At 37.9% G+C, this 25,391-nt stretch overlaps 1 protein-coding gene across 5 annotated transcripts in view; it reads right to left on the reverse strand.

Moving 5' to 3' along the window:
* TLE4 (TLE family member 4, transcriptional corepressor) overlaps positions 1–25,391 on the reverse strand; it is a 162,813-nt gene that overhangs the window by 105,287 nt on the left and 32,135 nt on the right. For all 5 annotated transcript variants that reach the window (XR_006354093.1, XM_043976252.1, XM_043976251.1 and 2 more), the window contains exon 5: positions 16,337–16,399. Coding sequence is in view for 4 of the 5 variants with exons in the window: in XM_043976252.1 (XP_043832187.1) it covers positions 16,337–16,399 (63 nt within the window). In the remaining variant the exon portion in view is untranslated. The remainder of the gene's footprint in view (positions 1–16,336; positions 16,400–25,391) is intronic.

Consider the following 25,391-nt stretch of genomic DNA (forward strand, 5'->3'; position numbering starts at 1 on the left):
GAAGTAATCTAGTCCAATCTCTATGCAAGGCACCAATCTTTCTACAATCTGTATTTTACTATAAACATTCCTCTGTAAATCTGTTGTGCTGCCATGAGCTCTCAAGGTAGAGAGTATGTCTTCTTGATATTCTAAACAGGAGAGAAAACACACTTATGAGTGGTTGATAGACACAAAATAACATTCCACCAAAGACTTTTAGAGTTGTAAGGGGCAAAGAATAAAAACCACAACTCAGGACAGGAAGAAGACAAAACATGAGTTCACAGAAGAGGAAAAAAGAACTGGCTAAAGATAACTTTAAAAGCCTCCAATAAATTTATACATGGAACTATTCCCCCTACTGCTTCCTTTTCATGGGTTTCCCAAAGCCAATAGAGTTTCCTTTCAGGTTCAAAACAAAACAAAACAAAACAATCATTCTCTAATGCAGAATTAGCAATTCCTTTTTGTTTTTCCTTAACACTAAGATTATTTTCTAATGCACTGCTGGGTCTTTTCATATTTATTCCTCCTTCTCCAAATTTTTTTTCTCCTCCCACTTTACCATACATCTTATATTTCCTCTCTCAAGGCTTCTTTTATCCAGTTTACCACATCAAAAGAGGCTAATGGCCTACTCAAAGAGTAGTCTGTGAAGCACAGGGTACTAGATGTCATTTCTTAGTACTCTATTCCTCAGTCAGACATGAACTCTTTACTTCTACCAAGCACAATAAAATGAGGGATGATAGCCTAAACCCAAACAAGGCCAGGGTGAAAAGGGTGACCTCTGAAAAGAACTTCTGAGAAAGTCAAATATGCACATCTATTGTTTTTCCCCCAGAATGAGACCAAGAAACATATATCCTCAGGGATAAAGGAATTAGAAATGCAAGGCTAAGTGGCCAATAAAGTGATAGCCTAAAGGCAATTTTGAACAAGCACTAGAAAGCTCTTACTATGTGCAGCACTGTGCAAGGAGCTTGTATTCCACTTCTATGAGAATAACTAAATAAAGCAAACAGCAAAGAAACAGTTTAGGATTTACTTCTCCCTTAATTCCTCCATCATTACTGCAGGGTAATTAATTCAGCTTTAGGTTCATCTCTACAAGCATGGTACAGTGGAAAGAGTGATGGAATCATGCACTAAGAAAAACTGTAAAATTAGCAATTATTAAGCACCTAGTAGATGTAAATTGTGGTAAGCACTAGTGACAAGGATGGCTTAAGTAATTTATAATCTAATATGGGGCATAAGACATGGACAGAAACAAGTATAATTCAAAGAGGGGTCTAAATAAACCATTCAAAGAAATAGATGAAGAAGGAAGGCATAGCTTTGAGCTGAGAAACAGAGAGAAGACTCAGTGAAGTAAGTAGTATTGGGGCTAGACCTTGAAGCATTTCAATCAACAACGCTGTAGACAGACTATATCCCAAGTATGGTAGATAGCAATGTAAATGCAAAAAAAGGAAAAAAGAAACTGGTGAACAACTTGTCATATAGTTTAGTTGCAGTGTGAAATTTATGAAAGGACTGAATTTTTAAAAAATAGAACAGGTAGGTTTGAGTCAGACCAAAAGGCCTGAAATTGAAGGCTCTATTCTATAACAAAGGGGAGTCGATGAAGATTTTTGAGCAGGAGAGTTAACATGGTCAAACCTCTGCAGCTGTATAAAGAACTGGAGATGGAAGAAGATGAAGGCAGAGACGTCTATAAACTATTCTGATCATCTAGGTGAGGGGTAATAAGGACTTAAAAGAAGGAGGTGACAGTACATCTAGGGAGGATGAGATATTGCAGAAGTAGAATCAACAGAGCCTGACAACTGAATAGATGCAGTGGGTGTGAGAGAAGGGGACCTTCATTATAAAATGTGTGTAGCAAACCAGAAAAAGTCATCCAACTTACTTTCTTTCTCTCTGAAAGGAAGGTGTAACTTTCTTAGCCAGCCCACTAAAGAGAAGTGATTCCTCTAAAGGTTGCAAACCTTACCCAGTCAGAAATATTCCACAGAACAGGCACTCAATCAACATTTATTAGTGATTATGATTCAATAATTACCTTTCTAGCACACAAGATATGCTTTCCCCTACTGGTACCCTCCAGAAACACATGTATACTCCATTTAGTGCTTGGCACATGGCAGTCACTTAACAAATACTTACTGATTAATTGTTGATAGAACTGCTGCTGTTTGAGCAAATGAAAATAGGACAGGAACCTGCTGTTAAAAGTTCCAATAAGAAAACCTCTAGAAAAAAACCCCAAAGTGAAGTCAGTGAATGACATACATACTTCCTACCAAGCTGATACTACTGGCCAAGAAGACATAAAAAGCTCCAATTAGAAGGGGTCTGTGACTTTGCAACATGGTTGTTCCATTTATACAATTCAGAGGTAAGTAAATTAAGTCTATTAAGGAAGGGAAAAAAATACTTCAAACTTACTTATTTCTTCCTTAAAATCACACACACACACACACACACACACACACACACACACACACACACACACTCACACACTCACACACACATACACACAAACACGCACGTTACAAACTGTGATGTTTAAAATCTATATTGTGCAATCACCTTAAATTAGAAGCTTCAGCACCAGTCTTTGGGCATTAAACATTTATTAAAACATACAGGTATTCACATGAAGTTCAGAAAATTTAAAAAAAGCCTACCTAGCCCAGAGTTCATGATTGAAGCAGGCTCAAGGTGGAGAACTTGAGGAAGAACCCGACCAGGCTGGAACTCTAGGCTAGGTAGGCTTCTTCTTAACTTTCTGAACTCCATGTGAATACCTGTATGTTTTAATAAATGTTTAATGCCCAAAGACGTGCTAAAGCTTCTAATTTAAGGCGATCACACAATATAGATTTTAAACATCACAACACATATATGTACATGTGTATATATACATATATATGTGTATACATAAACTATATGATAGGTGGCTTACTATGAAAATGGAGACAAAATTGCTGAAGTAACAGAGGCAAAGAAACAAGAGTAGAGAATTCCATTTAAGCTTGTGCCTGGAGAAATGTCACTGAGGCCAATCAAAGAGATGGCAACTTCCTTGGGGGCCAGGACTCTGGGCTCAGCAGTGTCTACGGACATAAGGAAAGCCAAAGAGGTCTTTTCTAGGGGCCAGCAAACAGGAAACTACCTTGCCTTGCTTCACCGCATCAATCCAATAAAGGACAGTTCTGCATAGATTCTGGTTAGCTGTGGTATTGGCCCTAATTAATCAATTCTAATAACCAAGAGAATATCTGAAGTGCCCTACTGAAAGCCTTCTACTGTTTGTAACCCAGGTAACCTAGCCATTTTTGTTACAACTGACATCATTAAGAAAAAATGGTCCAGAATCAAAAGACTTTCCCCCATGTTACCCCATGAGAAATTCATTTTCATCAGAAAGTATGTCTATAGGAAGGAATACTTCCTATTGAAAATTTGGTTTATCCAAACTATGAAGAAACTCCCTAAATATGGACATGTCCATGGAACGATGGAACCACGGTTCCAGGGAAACCATATGTGAGATATACTTTCATTTCTTTATACACCCCCTGTATGACCTTGCAAATGACCAAGCACACAGAATAAATGTTCCAAGAGTCTTGTTGACTGATTTCTTTCTACCTACTCAAATTTGCCAAAGGTGTACACAAATCTTCGTTCCTTCCCCAGGATCTCTTTAAATACCTATCTTTATCAATAATAATCTAATTGCCATTTCAAAATAGAAGAAGAGAGAGGCCAATCTCCTAAATAAGTAGTATCTCTCAACGGCCTGTACCATATACCTGCTGAACACAAAAACACAGGCTATCATCTATGCCTTTGGAAGAAATGACACCACCAATACCCTAGGAAAGCAACACTACCTCTTCTCTGAGACAACCAGAAGACTAAACAGATGGGACATAGTGCATATTAGGAACTTAATAAATATTTGTCGGGCAGCTAGGTGGCGCAGGGCAGCTAGATGGCGCAGTGGATAGAGCACCAGCCCTGGAGTCAGGAGTACCTGAGTTCAAATCCGGCCTCAGACACTTAACACTTACTAGCTGTGTGACCCTGGGCAAGTCACTTAACCCCAATTGCCTCACTAAAAAAAATATATATATATATATTTGTCAATTGGTTCATTTGAACACTCAGAAATTCTTCAACTGCTACAGACGAGGCCATGTCACTACACTGCTCAACACCAAACATCTAAGTTAAAACCAAAATGTACCATTAATGTATCAATTCAATGATTATAGCCAGTGATTGGGATGGGGGGGGAGGATGGGAACATGCCACATTTTATGACAAGCTGATAATACAAAAGTTGTCAGCACAAATTGAATTTCAAAACTTTCTTTAAAAAAAACAAACAAAACAAAACAAATAAACTTAGAGACAGAAAGAAGAGGCAATTCCACGAAAACTTCCATACTCATGTGCATGTGTGTATTACACATTTTAAGACTGCTCTTAAGTATATGGTCATAATATAACATACACAATGCTGCCTGTAAAATGTCTAACATCTATGTACCGTGTGATGTTTAATAAAGGACAGTGCTCCTTAATAAATATTATATGAAGATCACTGGTGTCGGTGACACAATACACTAATGAAGGGGGATCTCTAGTGATTTCAACCAAGATCTCCTTTATCAAAATGTGTTATCACAAGCCATTGATTCCTTATAAAGTTAACAAGCAGTAAGAGTAGAGTTAACCTGGTGCTATTCAGAAGCAACTGGGCATGGAACCTGTGCACGGAACCGCTGTATTTTGTTCATTTCCCACCTAAAGCACAATGTGAAAGTGACTGATCATGTTTTTCAGCTTCTATTTTGCAAATATAGTACAAAGCAATTTGATACAGTATTAACCTAAATGCTCAAGAAAATAGTATTTTTCGGTATTTCATAAACCACAAAAAAAGTCATTGTCCATTATGTTAAGGAGGAAATAAATTTATGATGTCCAAAACAAAAGGCCCCACATCTTTCAAGTATATGCACTAGTAAAACTAGCTGATATTTATATAAAGCTTGCCTCAAAATGATCTCTTGAAGTTGATATTAACACCCCATGTTATAGGTGAAAAAACTGAGGCTCATTAATGTTAAATAACTTGCTCATGGTCACACAGCTAGACGCAGACCATGAACACAGTTATTCATGACTTAAGTCCAGTATTTCATCTAGTATGTCATTTTCTATATAGTTAACTATTTTTTCCCAGTTTTTACACAAGAAGAGACACATTACCAAGTGCAAGAAAGTCTAGGGAAAGACATGATTACTTATTAGAAAAAAATGATGCCATATTAAAAGCCATATCTCTAGTCAAGACTAAATTTGCTTATTTGGTAAGACTGGCTTAGAATTTTTTCCCCCTTCTCGCCTTGTCATTTCTACCTTCACAACATCTCTTCTATACATACTCTTCTCTACACTTATACAACTGATGCACCACTCTGGTGCAAGCTCTCATCCATCATCCCCTCACACCTAGAGGACTGAAATAGCCTTCTGGTTGGTCACCTAATATCAAGTCACTCTCCATTCTAGCCCAACCTCCACCTTACCACTAGTTAACTCCAGTGACTCCCTATTACTTCCAGAATCAAATATAAAATCCTTTCTTTGGATTTTGAAGCCCTTTCCAGTGTTTTTCTACCTTACACCCTCCTTGCATGTACTCTGCCAGCTAGCTACATTGGCCTACCTGATGTTCCTCCCACTAAACACATCTCCCTACTCCATGTCTTTTCCCTGGCTCACCGCAATGCCTGGAATGCTTTCCATGCTTACCTCATTCTAATGGAATACTATTGTGCCATAAGAAATAATGAAAGGGAAGGTTTCAGGGAAACCTGAGATTTCTATGAACCGATGCTGAATGAAGTAAGCAGAATCAGGAGAACAATTTATTTATACTAGAAGAAGAACATTGTATGGACAATTTTCAAAGACTTATGAACTCTGATCAACACAATGACTAGCCACACAATTCTGGAGGATGAAGAGCCAATATGGGAATTTGTTTTGCTTGGTCATGTGTAAGTGTGTGTGTGTGTGTGTGTGTGTGTGTGTGTGGGTGGGTGGGTGTGTGGGTGTGTGTGTGTGTTTTATTTTGTTTCTCAAAGGTGGCAGGAAGTGAAAGGGAGAAAAATAGGTCTTTGCTCATTAAAACAAAAACTAAAAATTTCACAAGGGACAAAGACACCCATGCAAATAACCATAATACACAGCATTATATGATTGCTTCCTAAATCTGTAAAGTACTATGGCTAACCTAGATCCAGAGTAAATTTTTATAGCATCAGCCTGAAATGCAGAGACGTTACAGAATCTCAAAACTACTTTCTGTCCTTTGTCAATTCTGACCTGTATTATTCAATTACATAGAAACAGAATGAGTGCTACACTTGGTGTCAGAAAAACCTGGATTCACATTGCGCCTGCCAACAATTACTCATAATGCAACTATAGACAAGTCACATTGACCTCTATGAAACGCAATTTCCTCATAAGTAAAGCTCACACAATTGTTAAGAGGCTTTAATGACAGTTTAGATAGAGTGCTTGGCAAACTTTAAAGTGTCAAACCTTAAATGTCAGTCGCTATTTATTATTAATAGTGGTGCAGGAAATATATAAACAAACATCTGTTTCCAAAATATCAAGTCCTTACATTAAGATCAGGCAGCAACTTTGTGAAGTTACATGTCACTAAAACCAGTGCCAAAGACAAGAGAGAGAGAACTATGAACTCTCTTCAGTCACAAAGGATAAAATAGTGCTGCTATTAGAAGAAAAGAAAAAAAAAACTGAAGGGATGCCTGCCTGAGGCTACTAGAACTAGGAGAGAAATCATCTTACAGGGATGGGTTCAAGCTGTTAACACCTTTCCAACACAAAACTGTTAGCTCTTTCTCAGGAAGATTACTTTGAACCTTCCTTTGGTTTCCAATCCTCATCCTTCTTGACCTCTCTGCAGCATCTGACACAGTCGATCACTTTCCCTCATTCATCCTCTCTCTTCCCTGTGTTTTCACATTTCATATTTCACTACTCTCTCCTGGTTCCCTCCTGCTCCTTCTCAGTCTCCTTTTCTGGATCTTCATCAGGTTGCCTTTTGGCACATTTAAGCATTTTGGGCATGTTGAACTGCATGTCCCATAGGCACCTCAAACTCAACACGTCCAAAACAGAATGTCTTTCTGCCAAAGCCCTCCCCTCTTCCCAATCCTCCTATTATTCTGAAAGACACTGACATCCTCCCATTCACTTTTAACTCCTTAATCTCACTTACCCCACATGTCCAACCTACTGCCAAATCTTGTCATTTTTACTTTCACAATATCTCCTATAAACATCTTCTCTCCACTGTAGACTACTGAAATGATCTAATTGTTCTTACCTCACTCTCCCCATTCCAATATATTTTCCACTCAATTACCAAGACATCTGACTCTTTCAATCTCTGTCCGACCCTCTCCCCAACTCAATCCACTCAATCCAGTCCACCTCTAGGATCAAATACAAAATCCTCTTTAAAGCTCTTCATAACATGGCCTCTTCCTACCTTTTCCACCTGTCTCTACTCTGCTCTTCATACTCTATGATCCAGCCACACAGAACTATTTGTGGTTTCTTGCATACAGCATACCTTTTTACTGGGTGTCCTCAATGCATGGGAGGTTCTCCCTTCCTATCTCCTTCCTGTTGGCTTCCTTCAAGATCCATTTAGAAATTTGTTTTCTGCAAGAGACAGTTGCTAGTTCCCACAGCTACTCCTGCCTTCCTCTGCTAAATTATTTTCCATCTATTCTGTATTTTGTACATACCAAGTTATTTACATATTATCTTGCCCATTAGAACACAAGGTCCAGGGGGCAGCTAGGTGGCACAGTGGATAAAGCACTGGCCCTGGATTCAGGAGGACCTGAGTTCAAATGTGGCCTAAAACACTTGACCCTTACTAGCTGTGTGACCCTGGATAAGTCATTTAACCCCCATTGCCCCGCAAAAAAAATCCCCAAACAAACAAAAACAAAAAAAGAATGTAAGGTCCCTGAGGGCAGAGACTTTCTTACTTTAAACTTTGTATCCCCAGAACTGGGCATACTGCCTAGCACTTAATAAATACTTGTTGACCATTTGCCAGTTAGTTTCAGCTTTCCAGATGTCTCTGGGGCTAGAAATAACTTAGAAGAGAATCCATTTCCTAAGAGGAATAATGGTATTATATATAGGGGTTTCCATAAGTCTTAGTTCAGTTTTAAACTCTAATAGCTTTAAAGCTTTTGTTCACTGATTTGTGTCAGACTCTTCATGAGCCTATTTGGGGGTTTCTTAGCAAAGATACTAGAGTGGCTTGCCATTTCCTTCTCTATCTTCTTTTACAGATGAGGAAACTGAGGCAAACAGGGTTAAGTGACTTGCCTAGGGTCACACAGCTAGTTAAGTGTCTGAGGCCAGATTTGTACTTTAGAAAGGAATCTTCTATCTGTTGTGCCACTTAAGACTCTTGGAACCCTCTGCATGATCAAATACCTGGGTTTTTTTTTTCTTCCAAGCCACACTGGATCTAAATATCCAGGTTAGCTAATCATAGTGCCACAAAGAGAATCATAGTGGGGCAAGGGCATGATCTTTTATTGATGGCATAGTCTTCGTGTGCTAAGGACATACAAATTAGAGGTGTTTAAAGGTCACTCATCAGCAAATACTACCAAATGAGGTTTCTAGATGGGTGTCCTGGTTTCACTAAAAACACACACACACACACACACACTAAACACTATAAATAATAAACAATATAGCTAAATTCCATTAAGCTACAACTCACTTACTTTGATAAGAACAAGCTAATAATAGGTTACTTGATGCAAATCAATTATTTTCCCATTGTAACTTGTGGATCAAAAAAAAAAGTGTTTTCCTTGTGAAGGAGGGTCTGAATCCCTGTGTCCTTTAAGTCTAGGATTCCTGGTTATTACTATGGGTGAATTAGCGGTGGTTGAGAAAACAGGAAGCAGAGTCTGCCAAATCATTTTCTAGTTGATAAGTAGGCCAACTTTCAAGATGTGTTTTTGTTTCCATTTGGAATAGGGAGGAACAGAGGTGTGAAACACATGGCCCACAACACTTTTGGGTGCAGCCCAACTCAGATTAATATATAATTGAGAAATACTTAACAAAATAAATAAATATGCAATACAGCAAAGATAGCATAATATTTTTAAACTGCCAATATGTGGTCTACAGGGATCCTTATGTACAGTTTAGCAGTCCCTTTTTCTATTTGAGCTTGACATCACAAGTGAAGAGGATGTTCAGCCCAAGCAAGCTATATTCTCCCAAAGAGAGATTAAAAGAAGGGTCAGTTTTAGGCTCCCCAAAGCAGATAGCATAGAACAGTGATGGGTCCTTAATCAGGGATCTGTGAACTTTTATATATATACATATATACACACACACACACACACACATATAGAAATGAGATTTTTGCTATGAAGCCCTATAGGAGGATGCACAGTGTATAGAATGTCATAGGAAACTTCTGGGCCATTGCTAGACAGAGACCATTGGCCTCTGTGTGTGTGTGTGTGTGTGTGTGTGTGTGTGTATATGTATATATGTATATATATGTATATATGTGTGTATATGTATATACGTATGTATGTATATGTGTATATGTACATGTATATGTATATGTATGTATATATGTGTATGTGTGTATGTATATATGTGTGTGTATATATATATATATAAACTGTATTTCAACATAATTGGTTTCTTTTGTAATCAATCCTATGTATTTTATTTTCTGTACTTAAAAATATTATTCTGAGAAGTTATACATAAGCTCCTCCAGAATACCAAAGGGGTCCATGACACAAAAGGAACCACTAGAAAAGGGCTTTATTGGTACTGAGGCTCCTCTTTTGGCCTCCACATTTACTCCCTATGGTTCTCTAAGATTCTACTGTGAAATACCCTTTATGTTAAGATTGTGATAATCCTATAAATTCTTATTACCAATTATAGTGAAAACCTATAGTTCTAGTAAACCAATTCAAAGAAGGAGAAGCCCAAGTAGAGCCAGGTACTTGTACTCCTCAGATAGAGAAGTAACCATAACTCTAGCTGTGAATATGGTAAAGGTGTCCAAGTTCTATCAACCATTGAGTGTCATGTCAGTCAGCTGGTTCACCTAATAATGGCACAGCCACCAAAGAGCATAAGTTAAGAATTAAATAGTAAATTGTGCCATAAGAAACGATGAGCAGACAGATTGCAAAGAAACCTGGAAGGATGTACATGAACTGATGCTGCGTGAGATAAGCAGAACCAGCAAAACATTGTACACAATATCAACAACACTGTGTGATGATCAACTGCAATAGACTTGACTCCTCTCAGCAATACAATGGTCCAAAACAATTCCAAAGGACTCATGATGGAAAATGCTCTCCAAATCCAGAAAAAAGAACTGTGGACTCTAGATACAAATTGAGCCATACTGTTTCTACATTTTTTGTTTTTCTTTTTTGAGGTTTTTCCCTTTTGTTCTGATTTTTCTTTCACAGCATGACTAATGCAGAAATATGTTTAATGTGATTGTACATATATAATATATCAGATTGCTTGCTGTCTTCAGGTGGGGGGAGAAAAATGTTTAACTAGAAATCTTATTAAAAACATATGTTGAAAACCGTCTCTACGTGTAACTAGAAAATAAAAAAATTATTTTATGATAAAAAGAATTAAATAGTAAGTTAGTCTGGAGCAGGGCCTCTCAATCCAGAATCCATGAACTTTTAAAAAATATTTTGACAAATGTAATTCAATATAATGTTTCTTTTGTAATCCAATGTATTTTACCTTATGTCCTTAAAACATTCTAAGAAGGTCTCCATAGGCTTCATTAAACTGCCAAAGGGTTCCACAATACAAAAAAAAAAAAAAGGTTAAGAAGCCCTGGTCTAGAGAAAGCATCCATAAATCAACACTCTTGTCTGTAATCCAAACAGCATAGAGGGAAGGAGGATAATAATATGGATTAGGCCAGAAACTGAGGGGTTCCCAATGATGTCAAGAGAATGCAGACCTTTAAATGCCTGAAACTAGAGAGGTTAGCGTTGAGGTCCAGAAAAAATAAAAAGTAATCTCTTACACGTTCAGGGGGTTTATTTTTGTTTGGGCATGAGAGGAGACAAGAAGATGAATACTTTTCCCCATGCCTTAGCTACCAGATAGAGGATAAAATGAACTAAGCTACATGAGCTGGGAGTAATAGAAGTGAATTCCCTGTCTAGGCCCAGATTCCCATAGGCCATACTGAAGTCCAGGGAGGCAGAATCTCTATGCTCATAGAGGGCTTCTCTGGACAACCAATTCCACAGCCATCAAACTAGCCCTGAAACAATATCTAAGAGCAAATCCAGCCGACTTTTTCAAAGAAGGAACTCAAGGGAAGAGGCCAATGGTCTCTGTCTAGCAATGGCCCAGAAGTTTCCTATGACATTCTATACAATGTGCATCCTCCTATAGGGCTTCATAGCAAAAATCTCATTTCTATATCTAAGAGTTTTATTGCTACTATCAGGTAAGAGGTAAAGGGATAAAGTGAGAAAAATCTTCTTCTCTTCACTTTGTAAAAGATATGAGGTTTAGGGATCCTGGTATGCAATAAGTAGTATATGAGCTTTGATGTAGGCTGGCTGCACTCAATCCTCTTCTCCTTGGAGGGCAGGGAAGGGAAGCAGCAAGATGTCAGGGACAGGATTCAGCAGCAGCAGCAGCAGCTGATATAGCTACTGATTCACATAGTGCAGTCACACAGAATTCAAGATCCTATATCAACCCAAAGGTGTTTTCTTCCTTCCATATAACTGGAGTAGTTATACATGCATAAGAAATCCTTTTCCTCAGAGTTAGGATACTTTTGAACATGTGCCAACTTTTTTTTTTTTTTGTTCACCTCTCAGCATAAAACAATGTTAACTCTGACCTTTTCAGGCTATCTGGACTAAGTGTGCAGTTCTGGGTGGAGATGGTCTCTCCTGGAACAAGAATGCATGCAAGTTCTACCTTTCAGATTCAGAATGAAGCTGAGATGCAGGTGGTAGTGATACGAATGGACATATGTTTTCTTGTATCCCTTTGTATTCACTATACGCCAGTCTGTTTACTATCATTTAACCATGATAGACAGTTAGACTGTGTATGGGACTATAGCTCTCTCTGTTTCCAGAAATCCAAGACAAGACCAGTGGAGTCTGGAACCTGAAGGGGGCACCCCTGAGCAGAAACCCATAAATGAAAAAAGTTAGCAACCTGTTGCTTCTTGTGGCACCATAAGACTCTCTCCCACCCAAACAAACAGTAATGAAAATGAAGAGGGGAAGGAAAGGGGTGAGAGTAGCTTTTCTCTTTCATATCTTGGAGTTTTATTTTGAAAATAGTAGAAATTTCCTAGGGTAGGATGGACAAAATTAGATTTTTTTTTTACCCTTTTCTTAATAATATCTTAACAAGGTTGTTTTAAACCATAAGATCTAGGTACAAGAGGGTAAAGGGAGTAGAGCTTTAAGAATCCTAAGAATTTCATAAAAAAAATAAAGGGGGGGGGCCAGCTAGGTGGTGCACTGGATAGAGCACTGGCCCTGGAGTCAGGAGGACCTAAGTTCAAATCCGGCCTCAGACACTTGACACTCATTGGCTGTGTGACCTTGGGCAAGTCACTTAACCCCAATTGCCTCATCCAAAAAAAAAATAATAATAATAATCCTAAGAATCAAAACTCTCAGGGACTCACAGCTGAGAAAATCAAAGTGTTTTGGCACTCTAAAAAGTCACTTACCTTAAAACACACACACACACACACACACACACACACACACACACACACACATTCACTCACTTTTGTTTAGCCATTGCCTTTAGAAAACACAAACTTTGCCATAGTTGCTATAAGGAAAACACACTGTAAGCCTTAAAATGTAATATAAACATCAACTATGATTAGGATTGTTTAGTGAAACATAACAAATGAATATTATTCTTGCCACTAATATATATTCTTTTTGGGAGGCAGCTAGGTGGCACAGTGGATGAAGCACTAGCCCTGGATTCAGGAGAACCTGTGTTCAAATCCGGCCTCAGACACTTGACACTTACTAGCTGTGTGACCCTGGGCAAGTCACTTAACCCTCACTGCCCCGCCAAAACACACACACACATTCTTTTGTTTGGTTTGGTTTGGTTTGGTTGGGGCAATGAGGGTAAAGTGACTTGCCCAGGGCTACACAGCTAGTAAGTGTCAAGTATCTGAGGCCGAATTTGAACTCAGATTCTACTGAATCCAGGGCCAGTGCTTCATCCACTGTGCCACCTAGCTGCCCCTCATTAATATATATTCACAGGCACAAACACACACATAAACTGAAAGGTTTTTGTTCTACAGTTACAAAATCAATTTTCCTAAAGTACAATCAAGTGGTTGAAAAGATATTTGTAGATTACCCAATACTGCTTTTAAAAAAAAGTCTAGAAGGAAAATATGGAGAATTAAGCAGAAACTTAGAAACAGAGCTATATTATTTCTTCATATAGACAAATGTACATATGTAAATGTCAGGGCACAAAGAGTTTTTAAAAACAGACATTACTTCAAAAAAAATGTGTATTCGGTCACTTAGTTCCTTCCTGTCAATGAACTCTACACAGTATTTGATGACTGAAAGAAGACCCAAGGTTAAAGAATGCATGGTTAATAAGTTATGAAATCTCTGAAGCCTAATGTACATGTTTGCAGGATAACAAAAGCTAGCTAGATTTCTTTTTTCAATGATACTGTTATTGGTTTAATTTCTAAATGAAAACATTTTAAATAATTTATAATGGTGCACCTGCCATTTGGCAGTTACGAATATCACACAGAGGCAGTGTTAAAAGATCAGATTAAGGGCCTTCAGCCCTGGCACTGAGTGAGGAGAGCAGCCATGCAAGAGTGATTTTCCATGCCTCTGAAGAGACAGGAAATAGAATTCATCTTTCTCTAATAACCTGCCTCCTCCCCTCCTTCCAGATTATGGTCCATCTGGCCTCTGGGAAGAAGTGGGAGTATGATGCACACACAAAGCAGAAAAAGAGAAACATAAGGTAGAAAATGTTCAGACACCAACAGGAGAAACACCCTGATTTGGGAGAAGCAAAAGTATGCATGATAACATAGGTTTAAAAAAAAGAGAGAGGAGGGGAAAAATCAAGTTGTTAAACTGATAGGACTGATATGAATCTAGAATTCTGCCTAAAAGATTTCTAAGCACACAATGAGAAAACAATTATTTAAAGAATGTACCACTTTTCGCTACCCACAACAGCAACGAAACAGGAGGTCTTGGCACCTGCAAAGGTTCACATCATCCTGAGGGCAACGTCATTGGCCAGTTAACATCAGGCCTGTTCTTCAGCTCCACCTATGAATTATCTCCTACCTCCGGAGGCTCTTCATAGTCAAACAGGCTTTAATCAACAGGTAGCTTCATCACTACCATCCTCCTATACCCCAAAATGATCCTGGCCTGTAAAGCACCTGTATGGGGGTGGCAGTGGAGGGGAGTGAATTGTAGGACTGATCAATTCACATGTAGACATAAAGCCAACAACAAAAACGTCTCTGAACGAAGTATGAAGCTAAACCCTTTGGCCACGCAAGGATATCCTGTAAAACTGCAAGCCAGGACTTGACTTCTATATGCAAAAGCACAGACCTGACACCCTAGGTATGTCAGGTTTTCACTGTGGTCCTGGGCATGGTGCTACCCTAGCCACATCTCTGCTGGTTCGGGCCCCTCTAAGTTCCCTACCTGAAGGTAGTAAAGCTTTTTAAATGAGAGGTAATAGTGGGGTGGCCTAGGTCAGGGAGAGTGCATGCAGCCAGGCACTGTGTAAGCTTGCTCAAAGACATGCAAATGCACCCCTCCACACTTTCTTACAGAAGTGCAGCAGCTAAGACAAGCAAATCTTGAACAAAAAGAGCTCATTGGGATATGCTTTCTGGTGGTTTTATGACCATGTGTAAAAAGAAAGGAGCCAGGATATACTTTTCCATGTATGATTCAAGCTCCTATCTGAACTTAGGATCACAAACAGGGTTAAAGGTTTGGATACAAGGCCACTCTTCATCATGCTTCCTTATGATAGGGCATTTTACTCATCCAAAGTTCTATTTTATAGCCCCTATCAATGGGTAATCTTCTTTATGGACAATCCTGCCATTATATTTAGCCCCACACATTAAATAGGTACCTGTGTATGCATGCACCCTCCCATTCAGCGGAGATATGCAAATGAACACACCCATGCACAGGATGGCTGCTCGCACCAAAGCATGTGAAGTCTAGCAGGCAGAAGGATGAACAGCTCTCTTGAAAAGCAATGATACTCTACAGAACAAGCAAAGGGTGGGAGAAGGCACCTAGATGCTTTCTCATCCCATGACACAAAACACTGAAGCTGTTAATACCTAGAAAAAAGACTGCAGGGGGCTCTAGTCTTCTCACCACTAATTTTACCAAATGAAGAGCTGAATAATGAGGAAGCACAACTACTAAGAGAGGGGAGACAGGAAAGAAGAAGGCACTACACACTGGAAACAGACTTTTATCACATACAACAAGACACCTCCATTAGTTTGCCTACTTTTGCAATGCATTAAAGTATCTGTCACGAATGCATAATTTTTAGGAAATTGATACTTGAAGAAATAAGTCCATAATGAATCAATCTTCTATGGATTTTCACAAATAAATAGAAACAGCATTTTAAAATTTTAATAAGGTAATAACATTTTTAAGCAGTTAGGCAAAAGTGACATTACTTTTCTTACTATGCTAGGTGAAACATCTCCATTTGATATTCCTTCTGCTAACTTTTAATGCCCATTATGGGAAGTGTAGAAGAAACTCTGTCTTTCTGGTAATTTTTCAATCCACCCTATTAGATGCCATTTTGACAAACAGCCATGATTCTTAGCAACACTACATTGTACATGACAGCAAAACATTTTAACAATTGAATTTCGCTTAGCACATTAGAACATTTTCCATTATATAAACGCCTTTAAATTATATTCCCCTGAATTTTAATAAGGTGGTAGAGTTGGAATGAGAGCAGTACCTTAGAAAAATGACATACAGGCACCAAGAGATTCATGAAACCTGAAAAATCAGTTCCCAGCCCCCTTTCTGCAATACAGTACTACTAAAATGGCAACTTTAGAGCGAGGGCCTGCAATGAACTGCCTTACCTCTTGGGACAGGAAGGGAATGACTTGGGCACAGATAGCATTCAGCCTCTTGACAATTTCTGCCTGCAGAAGAGAAGAGGAAAGGGAAAAAGAACAGTTAGTTACAGATTCCCTAAATATTAACATGATAATATTAAGGCACAATTTACCATGGAATAGGACTATAACTGGGGTGCTTTGTAAGGCAGAAAAGAGAAAATCTCAGACAGAAGAGCCCTATTAACAGCATGCAGTAGCAACAGTGAGACATTAAGAGCAAAGCGATTTATTAGCAAATATTCATCCTGAAAAGCCAACCTTCGAGGACCCATACAGTACAACAAAGAATGTCATTTTCATTTCTGGAAATCAAAGTTTCCGAGGGCAACTAGGACCCAGGCCCATCCTAATTTGCATTTTCAATTCAAATGTCATAAAGCTAAAGAAAGGCTTTCTAAGATGATTGTATTCTAGTCTACAGTCTACAATACTTAACTATCTTGAATCAGTCACTCTTACTTAACAGTAAATACTCTGAGCACCGTTAGGAAATAAGATGGTTTAGCTTATTTACAACTGAACTATTTATATCACCAATAACATAAAGAATGGACTTTCAGCAAAAATTATAATCTATGTAATATTAAAAGTCTATGTTGGGCAGCTAGGTGGCACAGTGGATAGAGCACCAGCCCTGGAGTCAGGAGTACCTGAGTTCAAGTCTGGCCTCAGACTTACTAGCTGTGTGACCCTGGGCAAGTCACTTAACCCCAATTGCCTCACTTAAAAAAAAAGTCTATGTTAATACTTAAATGGATTCCTGATCCTATCAGCACCTGTGCTGATACTCTCACCAGGGCAGACTACAACTGCCCAGTCATTTTTTCCCACGCTATCTTGAATTCAGCTTCATCTATCCTTAAACATTCAGCAGGTATTTTAAGACCTTTCAGTGCCTTGGGATCATTGTTACAAAAATCAATGATCAATATAACTGTTTATTTATGGAAATTTTGGCTAACTGTGACTTTCAATGGCCAGATCATGAGACAACAGAGTTTAATGTAATAAAACTACAGTCCATGATGCCTTAAACCAATTAATTCGGTATTACAATGAGAATAAAAAACAAAACACATAACATTCTTTTTTCTGAAAAGCCATACAGGACTTACTTTGTAATTTAACCTGGTATGCTACATACATACTTTACAATACAATATATACAAACGTATGGACTAGCATATGGTCTTATATGTTAACAGAACGATTAGGAAGGATCAGAAGGAAGAAAGGTGTTGAGAGGTAGAGAAAGTACAGCAATTACAACTCCTGAGGCATTCCTTAAAATAAATTCTGCCCAGGGTCAGTTCCTCATTATATGGAAGGACACAGTGCTCTTTTTCTTGCAAAGTCATTATCCAAATGACAGAGACACTCATACTTGTGCAATTCAGTTTTCCCTTCTTTTATCACAAACCTTTTTGACCTTGTAGCTATGCAAGCTTTTAAATGCCAGTACCTTAAAAACTTTGCCTGCCAACCAAGAACACAAACTCACCATGAAGCTCTAGGACCATTCTAACCCCGTTTTCATGAAAGGAGGTAGGGAAGGCACTGATGAGTCCAGACTCATTAGTGCCGCCAGGATGTAATTTAGTGCTCTGGCTCAATAGAACACTTGTCAATCCACTAGGATCTTAAAACCATCACCCAAAGCTGCAACGGAATCACCAAACCACTCTCCACACAGATGAAACACACCATGATGGTTATGGGGTAAAACTCCAGCGTCGGGCTAAGAAAATGGAGGGACATTTACCAAGCTAGAGAAAATGTGTCTCAAAGGCATTCAGTTGTTAAGTTTTTGTAGGAAGAGGTAGAAGGGGAGAGAGTAAAAAGATAATGAGACACTTTGGGGCAGACCAAACTGATGATTCTGATACTCAGAACCATCTGCCAGGCATATTTTCCTCATTATGTTGTTTACATAAATAAAATAGTCCCTTGCTAGGAGAGCTGAAAAATATGTGGGCACATAAGAAAATGGAGTTTTTTCATTTGCCTACACAATCTAGAGAATGAGTTCTATTCTAAAGAGGCTAACACTCACTATAGAGATAGCTACTGCCAAAATACAAACTGATGAGGAAGAATTTATTTCCCTAAATGGGGATTTATCTATTTCAAGTCTATCCAAATGTTAGTCCCAAGGACTTTCTCCCTCATTCTCCAAAAGGAGAAAGGACTTTTTATTACTACACACAAGTCCATACAAACTAGACATAATAGAAAATAGGGGAAACCTTTCCACCTTTTAAAATGTCTTCTTTTGTTTAAAGAATTTCAGAATTTATTTTAGTTGCCACGCCAATGGATTTTTATGGTGAGTCTAATTGGCAGCGGGAGGGGGGAGAGTGTGATTTCATAAAATTAAGCAGGCAATTCTTCACTTTGAAAGCTAAAGTTGCCTCGGAAACAGTGCTGCTTCCACGGTCATCTAATTTTGCCTCTTTTGTCCCACAGGACCAAGCTTTAGGGAGGCATCATTTATTTACAGGCCTTTCCACTGGGCTTCAGTTATCGGCCAATAATACTGTGGACACACACTTCTAATGGCCTATGTTTTGAAACTGAGTCTAATCTAATGGCGCAGGGCCCAAACTCCTTTTCCAGCATAGCCATTAAAGGATGTAGGTTATTGCTGTTGTCACCATTGATATTTGTCATTGTAATGTAATTAGGGCCCTAAAATGATGCATTACAGCCCTTGGCACAGCTTCTATTAAAATCTTTTCTTCTGCTCACTGAACTGCGACCTGCTTTCTGATGAATAACAGACAGACAGCTTTAGGGTGAGGAGCAGATTCATCAAAGAAGTATTTTTCAGCTTTGGAAATAAAAATAAAAAGGCAACCTAAGAGGAAAAGCACAAGGCAGGGAGAGGGGGAGTGAGATCCACAATACACATTTGAATTTCATCTGACCACTTGAAATTCTGATTGCGTCTGATGAATCTTGCTTAGACAATATATTCCCAGCCCTCAAATCACATGGTTAATCAGGGTTCTAATCTGCTATCCATCAGCCTATGCCAGCACTGTAACTTCCAATCAAATTTATAGGTGATGTGGGTCATGCATCCCTGAACAAGTACATTCACGGATATCCCATTTAAATGGGCCCAGATTCTGAAATGCTGTTGTTAAGGTTACTGGATGTTATAATAGTATTCAATGTTTTATGAAAGCTCCTGATAAACAGCTGCTAAATTATTGCCTTTGGATACAGCATGATGTTCCAAAGTAGCATTAATGGCCCAATAAAAGGGTGATTGCTCATGCCAAAATACAAAAAGGATAGTTTTTGCTGCCATAGTTTATCAGATATGTTAACAAATTCTGACACTTCTATTATTTCTCTCCCAATATGCCAAAGATACTTGTTTAGAGATAAAATACACTCAAATGTTTCTTCTCCTTCCACTTAGCATCAACCAACTTTTTGCCTCCCTTCCCTCCAATTCCTCTCTTCCTTCTATTATTACCATAAGAAAAAAAAAATCAAAAAAAATTTGACAAGAAATTTCAAAAAAGGTAATTTCAGAGACACAGTCTGTTTTAACTGTACACTAAACACTGTGTGCATGTAAACACCAAAGGTATTATCCCAAACAATTGATGGGGAAGTAGACTGGACAATATGACCTGTTATAAATTAAAAAGGGAAATGACAAAGAACACAATTTATTTTCTTTTTATGTCTCTGCCTCAAAATTGTAAAAAGATCTATCTATTGCATTTACAATCTTGGGGAGATGGCTGTTACACATTCGACCAACAATCAAATCACCATCAAAAAAAGTAACACTTATGTAAAATTTCAAACCATCTAAATCAGTTCTTTCCTTATCACCAAAATGAACAAAAGTAGCTATTTAGGCGAATCAAAGTACTGTTGAGCATAAGCTTAATTTGTAAAATGTCCCACCACAAATGATTTTAAAATGTATAAAAGTTGCAACTTGGTTTTGCTTACCACATTCTCACTTTTTTATGAATAACAACATTTGTTGTTAAGGAAATACTACTGGGGGCTTTGGTATGTCACACAAATGGAGACAATACTACTACATATGTAGAGTAGATATAAAACAAAGTAATAAAACATTATTAAGAAATCCATTTCATCAGCCAACAGGAAATATATACATATCCAATTAGACTTTCAGAAAAAAAAATTTTCTCAAAGAACATGTATTATTTCAGGGCTAATTTCTTGGATATGGTACAACCTTTGCCAAAAAGGATTAGTCTAGTTTATTAGGTATTTACTAAGTATATAACCATCCACAATATCAAAATAAGTATTTCAAATATTGGGGGGTGGGGGGGTACCGGCAGTAAAAGAGTTTATGTGACCACAGTGTGAAATGAATTATTTCACAGTGAACTAATTAACACACAAAGATTGCAATATGTGTTTTATTTCAATCATGAAATAATTTATCTGGAACAGCTCATTATAGAATTTCAAAAGCACAACCACTGAATGTTATTAATTGCTTACACCAGATCTAAGCATTTTTGGAAAAATAACGAAAACTCCTGAGTGGCTTACTCAAAAGGCAGTCTAGAGGTTAAGAATCATTCTCTCATTGGGCAAATGAGTCAGTTTTATCTTTACATTCAGTACAACTCAACTTTACAGAAGAGCCATAAATGTTTTGAACCAAAGTGTTTGCCAAAGTGTGATTCTGCTGTAAAGTAAAGGAGTGAGGAAGGCTCAAATTGCAAACAGGCAATACAAGTGTCTCTAGTGAACTGGTAATAGTAACACTGATGCTTCCAATTTGCCAATTTATTTTGTTTAAATGATCATTTTGTACAACATACTGTACAGAACTTAATACAAGATAAAATGAACTAACGTTTTCAGAATCAATTTATCCATGTACTCATTAGCTTTCCAGACTGCAAGAGTCAACTATTGAGACTTTTAAAAAAAAAGTTCTCCCTAAGAAAATACCACCTCCAGTTTGGTCAATTAAAATTAAAATAATGGCCTTATACATGCAATCTTTTAAAAATAAGACAACAAATGGGGAAGAGAGGAACTGTCAGGCATAAATGAATCTGAATGCTTTTCACCATTTTGGTATGCTTCAGAATAATGCTATTCACTCTAATTAAAAACAGTGAACATGCAATATGGAAAGGGACCTATATACAGTATTTAGACCAAAAACAGGTCATATTGTAAAGCTAATTTATGATGTGTTTATTCAATTCGATGCCGGCTATTTAGCTTGAGTACTAAACTCTTCAATTAAGCTTCTAAAATACAGTACACACTGGCATGTCCCGTATTTAATCTTTAGATAAATATCTAAACCTAAAAAGACTTGCCAAGTCCCAGAGGGTCAGTCTCCATTATGATTACCTCCATCCTGAATAAGAGTTTAACTGTGACTACAGCATCCACCATTGATGAGAACATCTTAAGCACCATCACTCAACTTTCTTTTTAAAACACATATTTATGGTATTTTTACTGCACAGTAAGTGTGCCATAAAGTACACAGTGCTCAGTTAATTGGATACATTAAAGAACTCCATTCATGGATTCTAACACTTTATATCCTACTTTGGGTGAAGCTTATGGCTTAGGAAGGGTTTGCTGTGGGGAACAACACATAAAGGGATAAAAATCAAAATTATTTCTCCCACCTGAAGATACCCATGACATCGCTATACTTTATCAAACTAGTTCCAATTTGTTTCCAAAGACGATATTTTATGTTGCTAAAATTCTCGGCAATATTTTTTTTAAGTATCTATCTTCCCCCTGCTCCCCCATCTCTGAAGCTTTTTTAAATCTCTGAAAGAAATTCTTGTTTAGATAAAAACCTAGTATCCTAAATACATCTTCTGTACTGTGGTTATTGTGTTTAACTACGACTCCAAATGTTAAGAATGATTGAGAATGATGTATTATCAAGGTTGAGAATGACAAGCCTTGTGCCAGACTTCCAATTACTTGTGCAAGGTCAAATCATTTCAGCCCTAATGTCTGATAAACATTGTAACCCATGTTATCAAATTGTACTCTATTTCACTTGTAGGGTGGGGGTGGAGGTTGGGAGAGAGGGAGGAGGAACCAGAAAGGGATGGTAGTGAGTGGAAAGAAAGAAAATTACTTCTTCCGTAGGCTTAAGCTCTTGCCTTCCTTGGTAGAGGTGGGGTTGGGCAGTGAACCTTATTTGCTAAAAGCCTGGAAGGCCTCTTGCAAATATGCATTTTCTTCTTAGATTATCAGCTGAGTTTTTAAAGCAACACCCCTTCCAACTTCAGGCTGGGCATTTTTTCAATTCCAACATTTAGTAGGTGCTTTAAAATCTAACTAAGGCCCTACTTCTGTATGCTGGTATTCAAGTTTATACATATTAGTGCTGTTTTTAAATTGTTAGGTTTGTGTTTTTAAGATCATTGGTACTTTGGATAAGAGCCTGACCCCCAAAGAGCTGAATTTCCTTACACTACTACCTTACTTTTTTGTTTTTGTTTTTTTGCGGGGCAAAGAGGGTTAAGTGACTTGCCCAGGGTCACACAGCTAGTAAGTGTCAAGTATCTGAGTCTGAATTTGAACTCAGGTCCTTCTGAATCCAGGGTTGGTGCTTTATCCACTGCGCCACCTAGCTGCCCCTACTACCTTACTTGAAAATAGGAGTCTAACCCTATAACTTATATTAAATCTTCAAAATGATCAGTTACAGGATCAGTAGAAAATAATTAAGAGCAAAATCAGGAAAGGATCTTCTCTCCTTAAAAACACTGTCACAGCCCAACTTTTCCTTTCCATAAAAGAAAAGTAATTGAGATCTTCCATATAAGTAAAATGATCCTTTACTTCTTAACTTAATAATCACATAGTGAGTAGGAGTAGTAGTAATAGGAATAGCAGTAGTAACACAGCATCAGCAAGAGGAGAAGGGGGAGGAGTAATAGTAATGGCAGCCACTTGTAGAGCATTTTAAATTATGCAAAGCACTATACAACCATTATCTCCTTTGGGAGTCATAATAGTCTTGTAAAGGGCATACTACAGATGTTATATCTTCACTATATTGAAACTGAGGTTCAAAAAACAAAAAGGAAGAAACTGAGGTTCAGAGAAGTTATGTAACTAGCCTTGGGTCATTCATCTAGTAAGCTAGCTAGAAGGTAAATTTGAACCCAGGTCTTCTAAGTCTAGCATTCTACCTACTATGTTTCACCGCTTCTTCTTAGTCAGGTTTCTTTGGTTGAAACATCGTTTGGAATGTGGCCATTTTTGTTATATAAAGTTGAATTGGTGATTTTTTTTTAATGCCACCTGGCTTTTTTGTGTCAAGTAAGACATTTGCCCAAAAATTACATAACCAATAGTCAAACTGAAACCAAAAGCCAGATTTTAATTGTCTTCAAGGTCCCACAGCAGACACCAAGTTGTCTGCTTAAGTTAGACAGATTTTAGATACTGCTCATAAAGTGTAGCCCATGATAAAATTACTAGTTTTTACAGTAATGACAATAATAATACTAAAAAGTTAAAAACTTCCCCAAGCTTGATAGACATGGATTCAATACTGATAGGGCTCCAATCCATTAACAGTCGCACTACATGAAACATTGTTTAAAAACCATGCAAGGATAATCGTAACATATACATACACACACACACACATATGCAATATTTCTATACTTGAACAAGATCATACCTTCGTCCTCTTCTGCACCTGATCCCAGAGGGATCTTAAGCAAATCCCTTAGATTCTCAGAGCTTAGTTAGCTCCTGCACAGATGAAATGAAGGGGTGGGGACATGGGCATCTCTTAGATCTCTCCAAGCTCCAGCACTCTACAACTGACATGGTACATTCTCTGAACAGAATGTAAGCAGCATGTGGGGAGGGACTTTTTTTTTTCCCTCTCTTTGTATTCCCAACTCCTAACACAGTGCCTCATACATAGTAGATGTTTAATAAATGCTTTTTAAATTAGGTTGGAATTCAATGATTCTCTTTATGTATCCTTTCATAGTACGTGGCACTTAGTAGGTATTTGTTAAATAAATGCTTTTTGAGTCTGGCTTCTCTTGAAGGCTTCCTTATGGAGAAAATGAATGAGATCTCTCACAACTGCTTATTTCAAAAGCTCATCTGAGATTGCCCAAGAACCACCAGGTGGTATACCACTGCACTATGTAGCAGGAAAATCTAAATTCAAGTTTAGCCTCAAGAACTTAATAGTAATGTGATCCTGAGCAAGTCACTCATTTAATCTCACTACGATTCAACATTCTTTTTTTTCCCCCAGGGCAATGAAGGTTAAGTGACTTGCCCAGAGTCACACAGCTAGTAAGTGTCAAGTGTCTGAGGTTGGATTTAAACTCAGATATTCCTGAATCCAGGGCTGGTGCTTTATCCACTGCGCCATCTAGCTGTCCCTGATTCAACATTCTTCAAACATAAAATGGAGATGAAAATAATAGCACCACAGGGGCAGCTAGACAAACTGCCCTTATGACAGGGCCATAAGGAAAGGGATGATACAGAGACATAATTTGGGGGTACAAGGCACAGCAACGATTTATTCTGTATGCTAAAGATATTTTGTGCAGGAGTTATATTTTTTTTAATGTTTGAAAGACTATAAATTATCATGGTAGAGGTAATAAGAAAGGACTTCAAAAAGAATGAGCTCTATATAAAAACTACCCCCTGGATTTCCTTCCTTCTAAAATCCCCCATTCCTTTTATTTCTCATCACTTAAAATTCCATTAACCTTTTATTATTTCAAATTCCCAACAAGATACCTGGTTCTAAGGCTTTTTCATTTTTTTTTCTCTCTCCAAAGTTCATTCTACATTTCAGCAAATTCTCATCTTTATCCCACAATCCTTTCAGCTCTCTGGCTAGCCTAACCCCTCTGTCCTCTAAGCAGCTAAAAATACTTCTTTTTCATAAACTAGTTATCTGGTTTCTAGTAAAACTGTCTTCCCCCCTTTCTAATCCCTAATATGGAAAAATGTAACT

The sequence above is a fragment of the Dromiciops gliroides genome, chromosome 1, assembly GCF_019393635.1.
Source record: "Dromiciops gliroides isolate mDroGli1 chromosome 1, mDroGli1.pri, whole genome shotgun sequence".
Taxonomy (NCBI): domain Eukaryota; kingdom Metazoa; phylum Chordata; class Mammalia; order Microbiotheria; family Microbiotheriidae; genus Dromiciops; species Dromiciops gliroides.